Consider the following 6,933-nt stretch of genomic DNA (forward strand, 5'->3'; position numbering starts at 1 on the left):
CCAGCGGGCCGTGACAATTTAGAAGGCCTGCGACTAATGCAAGGAGCCCTCTCCAAGAAAGTCTAGTACCTTGGTAGGCACACCAAGGACTCCACCGAGCATGGCTTAGGTTGGTAGGATAGATACTACCTCCATCCGGGTTTATTAGCACCCCCCCCCCCCCTATTTTGGATCCAACTTTGACTTTCTTATGACTAAAAAATACAAAATATATTTTATAAAAAGCATATTGTAGATTTGTATTTGAAAGAGATTTTTCATGGCATATTTTGTGTGACATATAAGTTAAATTTTATTAGTTAAAACTCATGGTCAAACTTTGACCGAAAATAAAAGGGAGCCTAATAAACCCCGGACAGAGAGAGTACAACGGCCGCTTGCCTGCGCCAATCCATGGGAGGTGGATAAAGGTGAGTTTGAATCCATGAGAGAAGAGAAATGGCATTTTACTAATATTTGAAGAAATGTTGAGTCATTTTACTAAAGGTCGAATGAGAATGAACGTGAAAATAGGCATTTCTAGTGGTTTTGTCCCGCTTGCAAAAATAACATTAATACTGCCTGTCCTACGTCTATAAACATTTTCTTCCAGGATCCAATGCAAGAGAGATGTACCTCACGCAATGTCAACCCCTCAATGTCAACCCCAATGCAAAAAGGCAAATCGAACCTTGACGGGATTCAGAAAAATATCAGAGAAATCGACGGGATTCATGTACCGTTGTACAGGACGCGCTGGCTTTTGCATTAGAAATTTATAACCATCGTCACCCATTGAAGCTGGGATAGCTGCCGAGGCCATTCCGGCCTGGTGCTGAAGCCTCCAAGCAAAGGTACGAATCTTTTGAGCAACTGGAGGCCTTCAAGATTAAGTCCCAGCTTGGAGCAGGCCTATCTGGAGATGATGACATCGTTCGGGTCATACCTCGCCTTCAGAACCTGCAAGCATAAACTGCCCGGACGTTGTATTAGTTGCCAGGCTTGCCGTGACAAGAGGGCTTTGGTTAAATACCAAGCACCATTCTTGGCAAGATAATCTGTTTTAAAGCGGGGATGTACATAGAGCAGCAGAAGATGCACCACATGTCTTCAGCCCTCTGTGATTCTATTCAGCATCTATTGTTTTAGTAGCCCATTTCGACATTATATGGAGTTATTTGAAGCTCTTCTAAGTTTATACGTTTGCTCCTTGTTCTCTCGCACAATTGTGTTTGTCGTGGAGTCCTCAACAGGTTAGGTGTTTATGCCACCACTTAAAAAATCACCAGATGGCCCAATTCGTGCGATCTGTACTCGATTTTCCATTGGAGTTCTCCAATTGGGATCTGGAAGGCTGGCGATGGTGACCATCAAAGGCCTTTGATTGATGGGTATGTGAAGATCAGATCTGATCTTCAGTCACAGGAATAGAATGTGCTCGGGAGATATGAAGGTTAAATCAGTGGAGAATTCAAGAACATTATGCTGTAGTTACCAGAAATAGGAAAAACAACCTGGGGGTTCTTAAGGCCTCGTTTGGTACAAGCGGATCGACAGGGTTTCTAGAGGATTAACCTCACGGGGCCCAGAAACCTCACTAATCCTCGTCGGCCCATTTGTTTCACGGGGTTTGCACAGCCCAACCCCTTCGACCCCCCTTCGGTCCCCTCCAATCCACGCGTCTTCCAAGCCTCGAGGGCACCCGTAGGGAACGAGACGGGCAAGACGCACCGAGACAGACCGTCGTCCCGCCGCCACCGAGAGGAGTAACCCCGCCGCCGGATCTTCATCGCCCTGCGACCGCCAGATCGTCGGCGTCCTCCTCCGCTGGATCTTCCCGAGTGAATCCTTCCCTGTTCTCCACTTCTCCATCCCCTCCCCTGCAAACCCTAGGGCCATGGCCAGGGACACGGCTTCTTCCTCCTCGCATGGAGTTAAGAACTTTCCAGCTCATGGTCTACTGTTCTTGTCCATCTCCGTTTTGAAGGCCCGTTGGCTACTAGATGCTGCAATTCTTCAGTTTGGAGCAGATTTAGATGATAGAACTGCTTTACTAAATTTTTTAATGGTTGCCAATGCTTCGTTAGCACATTGGTTGAAAGAACAAAATTGTGAATGATGGTGTTGGATGAGAGATGATCTGATTGTTTATTTTTCTGCTCTTCTGAACCAAACAGTGCCATGGGACTTGCCATTTGTAATGATGTTAGGCTTAAGGTCTCTCAAACTTCTTTGGTTGACTGAAATAGTTCAGAAGGCAGTGTTCTGTAGGTTGAATATTATGTGCATTTTCATTGCAGAAGTTAGCCTCACAGTGGACCTTATACAAGTTAGCGTTAATGGTACAGTAGTTGTACTAGCTTTTGATCACCTGGATAAGTCAAGGAGAGGTGGGCATTTGAATATGTGCCAACTATTCTGTTTCATGTCTCTTTTTTTTAATGGCAAAACTAACTTTCTTTACTTGCTATAGCTCATAATCCCTGCCAACCAAACAAGTTTTTCATATAAACAGGATTTGTGGCTGGAGGGGTTTGGGATTTTCAAGAGGTTTCGAGGGGATTGGGTGGAAGGAAGGGATTCACCAAATCCTCTGAAATCCCCCCCCTCCCCAAACCTCCCCAATCCACTTCTACCAAACAAAGCCTAAGGGATTTCTTTTCCTTAGGTGAGGGGAAAACCAATCAGCCTCCACCTTTTCCGGCTTCCCGGATGTATACGATAGCAGTATAGCGCTATGTTCCTCCTTGCATTTTTTGGCAAGTGGTTTGTAATTAACCTTCATGGTTCCCTTAATGAAACCGGTGAGCACAACACAAAAATGTCCTACAGAAGAATATTCAAGGCACTGCCGTACAGGTAACGTTCTGAGGGTATATAGAGCATGCAAGTTATAGTGGAGCACCGATGAAAAAAAGTCAGTTAACCTCAGAGACACCCAAGCATCCTGAAAATGATAGATGCAACGCCACATTGATAGTTTACTTGTCAATTCATCAGTTCGCTGCCAGCGATCGGGGAATCATTCGGTGTCTGAATTCCTACAAGTGAGACAAGGATAAGACAATGGATGTGGTTTCATTCTTCTTCATCGGAAATACCGATGAAGTAAACACCAGATTTTGCTAAGATATGAACTTTGAACTTTTGAATGCATCGTCCTTGCAATGTGCGCGATGATCTCCAACTAGGATCTGGAGGGCTGAAGATGGTGGTCTGTGAGGGTTTTGACCAATGGAAGGGGCGGGATCCCGTTATGTAAAGATCACAGCTAATTTTCAGTCACATGTATAGAATGAGCTCAGGAGAGATTAGTTAAATTAGTTGAGAATTCAGAATATTATGATGCTATATATGGCTCATGGAAATAGAAAGATAAATAGATCCTGGGGGTTCCTACGGATTTCTTTTGGTTATGTGAGTGGCAAACCAATCTGCCTTTACCTTTCTGAATGTTATAGGACAGCAGGCTGCTCAGTGTTCACCTTAGATCATGTGTGATATTTCTCCTTGCATTCTGAGCAAGTGGTTCGTACTGAACCTTAATGGTTCCCTTTTAATGAAATCTGCAAGCTACAACAGATAAAAAAATGTCCTACAGAAGAAGCAGCCTTACAGGTTATGTTCTAGGACAGAGTACCCATTTCCCATATCAATCAACCAATAAACCTCGCAGGACACTGGAAATTGGGTCACAGCCAGTAATGTGGGGACTCAATGTCTAAATTCAGAAATACAAATCCGCGCAGCTTTCGTTCTTGTTCAATGCAAATGAAGATAAAGTAAACTCCAAATTTCGTTAAGATGCCAACTCTGAATCTTGGAATGCATCTCTAATCAAGTAATACGATCATAGAATTATAGTGTTAAATGCCAACTCTGAATCTATGAATTTGTCTCCAATCAAGTGCTCCCTCCATCCCAAATTAGTTGTCTTAGATTTGTCTAAATAAATCTAGGACAACTCCTGTGGGACGGAGGTAATAGTATATAATCAAAGAATTACTGTGATGAATTTCATTAAGATGCCAACTCTGAATCTTTGAATATATCTCCAATCAAGTAATACAATCATAGAATTACAGTGATAAATTATGCTCAGATGCTAACTCCGAATTTGTGAATTCATCTCTAATCAAATACTATAGTATACAATCACAGAATTGCAGTAACAAATTGTGTGAAGATGCCAACCCTGAATCTCTAAATGCATCTCGAAGCAAGTAAAACATTGGGTTACAGTGATAATTTCTCAAAGGACAAAGCTTGGGAACTTATCTCCGTCCTCTGGTCGACGTCCTCGTCCACCTCGAAGAAATGCCAGCTCGTCTCGTTGAACGCACGGGCGAACCAGTCCTCGTCGTCCACATCCCCGGCCTCGTCGATCCGCTGCTCCCACGCGAACCGCCCTGCCTTGAGGACAAGATTGGCCTTGGCGGCGGGCCCCGAGCGGTTCTCTTCCGCCTGCAGAGCGTACCGCCGGAAGCTGTTGCCGAGCACGCAGACGCGGCGGAGCTGAGCGCGGGGCTCCCAGTTGGCCGCGAGCAGCGCGTCGTAGAGCGACGCCTCGCAGTGGGGCATGTACAAGAGGGTGGGCTCCTCCACGCGGCGGCCGCACCCGTCGTCGAGGCTCGGGACGGCGAAGCCGAGGGCGACGGCGACGGCGCACTCAACAGAGGAGAGGACGGGGTCGAAGAGGTCGGCCGTGGCGGAGGCGCCCGCGAGGAGGTCGCGGCGGAGGAGGGCCGCGAGCGCGAGCTGGAGGCGCGCGGCCGGGGAGGACTCGAAGCTGCCGACGCCGAGGAGGGAGAGGCGGGCGGGGCCGAGCGAGGCGAGACGGCAGCAGAGCGGGGAGTCGGGGAGGAGGAGGCGGCGATAGAGGCGGGATGCCTCGACACGGGAGATCGCGGCGCGGGCGCGGTCGAGGAGGCGGGAGACGCGGGCCGGATCGAGGGAAGGGTCGGAGGGCGCCCAGGGGATCGGGGTCAACGGGAGTGGCGGCGGGGCGTCGAGGTGGGAGGTGGTGACCGTGGCGTCTCCCCTGCGGCGGCCGCCACGCCGGCGGACGACGGTCCAGTCGGCGCCAGTGGCGACAGCGACCGCGGCGGCGGCGGCCATGGGTTGGGGGCTTGGGGGTTCGGGGTTGAGAAGAAGATGGTGGATGGAGGCCGTCTAATGGCAAGACTGGACGGTCCAGATATTCAAATACGAGACGGGCCGATTAGTTTTTTTTTTTAAGAGACGGGCCGATTATTAGTGCTACTACAACATTCCTGTGGTTTTTTTTAGAAAACATTCGGTGATGGTTACCAGGACAGTAGAGGATAATTGGTTTGATGCCAATATTTGCCATTGTCAATATTTGGTGAGCCAACAATTGGCAATATCAAAAGTTGCCAAAAACTGGCATCTCTTAGATGGTTGGCAAGTAAATAACCAATATTTGGCATTTGCCAATTTCTGGCATCAAACCAATCAAGCTTCCCCAGCCCATCAGGGTTCAAATCTTAGAACCCGCGTTTGAGTCCCGGAGGTGACGCGTAGTGCTTAAAGATTTTCTTTTATAAAAATCTATATCTATCTATATCTATACCTACTATTAAAGGGAATAGGTATTCTTGGTTTGGTTTAGTCCTTTTCTTCATTTGGTTTGAGTGCACGCAAAAGTTTCGTACTTCTATACCTACTATTAAAGGGAATAGGTATTCTTGGTTTGGTTTAGTCCTTTTCTTCGTTTAGTTTGAGTGCACGCTAAAGTTCGTACTGTTGGCTCGTATACATGCTAAGCGATCTGGGCCAGGTACTTGTATGTTGATGGGTTTTTTATGGGCTTTCATGGAGACCGCGAAAAATAATTGGGTCAAAATAAATTAGCATTGTGGGAATTGGACACAGGACCTTCTGTCTGGCTTTTCGATGTAACAACCAATGACCTATGCGCCTTTCACATTTACTAATCTCAACTCACTCTAAATATACAAGTGGCAGTCATCATGTTTAGGGCGAGCTAATTAAACGAATGAGCTAATTAAAGGTAGGATTGTGGGCTTAAATAAAATATTTAAACGGATGTGCCTAATTAAAAAAGGATTACGGGTAAACCGGTGGAATAACTAAAAGAAAGATTGTGGTTTTAATAAATTCTACATGAAGGATTTGAGGTAAAAAGAAAGGATATGTAGGCTTCAATGTGTTGGCGCTACTAAATTAGAAAAAGGAAGGATTTTATTCCCGACAAAAACGGGTGAGGACTTTATGGTAATTAAAGGAAGGATTATACTTAAATGACATTAAAAAATTATACTTAAATGGAATCAGTGAGAGATTATGCACCGCAAATAAAATATAAACACGACTAAATTGCATCGTATCTTTTTATGTTCGTTTTGTAGAAGGGTGATGCGTTGCAGCATGTTCTTTATAGTGAATCAGGTGCTGTGAGAAAATTATGCTTGCACAAAAAAAATCATTTTTTTCCGTTGCAACGCACGGGCATATGTGCTAGTATACCTTCAAAGGCTAGTCCTGGATGGTCTTTGTTTTTTTACATTGGTGCTTGTATTATTTCTGAATTTATTTCAAGCTTCCGACGATGTTCGTTTAGTGGAAGAGATGCTCATGTCGACTACGAGGCGCCTGTGATGACTTCATAAAATCTGAAGATGTTATGTCCGCTTAGTCTATCGAAAGTACTCATAGGGATAGTATGTGTGTGCGTGCGTTCATAGGGATGAGTGTATGCTCGTATGTACGAGCGACTTCGATTGTACTGTTCATAGATGACCGATCTCAAACGTACATGAAGAACTTCGTGCCCCGAGTCGCGTTCGGTGGTTCCTCGTGACGCTCTTGTTGGTGGCGGCAGTTGGCACTTGGCTCACTGCTGCTAGAAGGAGGCGCGCTAGGATCCTCGGAAATAAGCTCGATGTCTCCCCTGGTATGCAAGAATCCCTT

The 6,933-nt window shown here is 46.0% G+C and overlaps 1 protein-coding gene across 1 annotated transcript; it reads right to left on the reverse strand.

Annotated features, from left to right (window-relative positions):
- Positions 1 to 677: 677 nt before the first annotated feature.
- Positions 678 to 5,147, reverse strand: LOC123180134 (protein SENSITIVITY TO RED LIGHT REDUCED 1). Its single transcript, XM_044592102.1, has one exon. The coding sequence runs from the start codon at positions 5,095 to 5,097 to the stop codon at positions 4,216 to 4,218; it is 882 nt and encodes a 293-aa protein (XP_044448037.1). The 5' UTR covers positions 5,098 to 5,147; the 3' UTR covers positions 678 to 4,215.
- Positions 5,148 to 6,933: the final 1,786 nt, after the last annotated feature.

The sequence above is a fragment of the Triticum aestivum genome, chromosome 1D, assembly GCF_018294505.1.
Source record: "Triticum aestivum cultivar Chinese Spring chromosome 1D, IWGSC CS RefSeq v2.1, whole genome shotgun sequence".
Taxonomy (NCBI): Eukaryota; Viridiplantae; Streptophyta; class Magnoliopsida; order Poales; family Poaceae; genus Triticum; species Triticum aestivum.

Bases quoted from the DNA above. Each gene is read 5' to 3' on its own strand.
- LOC123180134 (XM_044592102.1), bottom strand. From the start codon at position 5,097: ATGGCCGCCGCCGCCGCGGTCGCTGTCGCCACTGGCGCCGACTGGACC.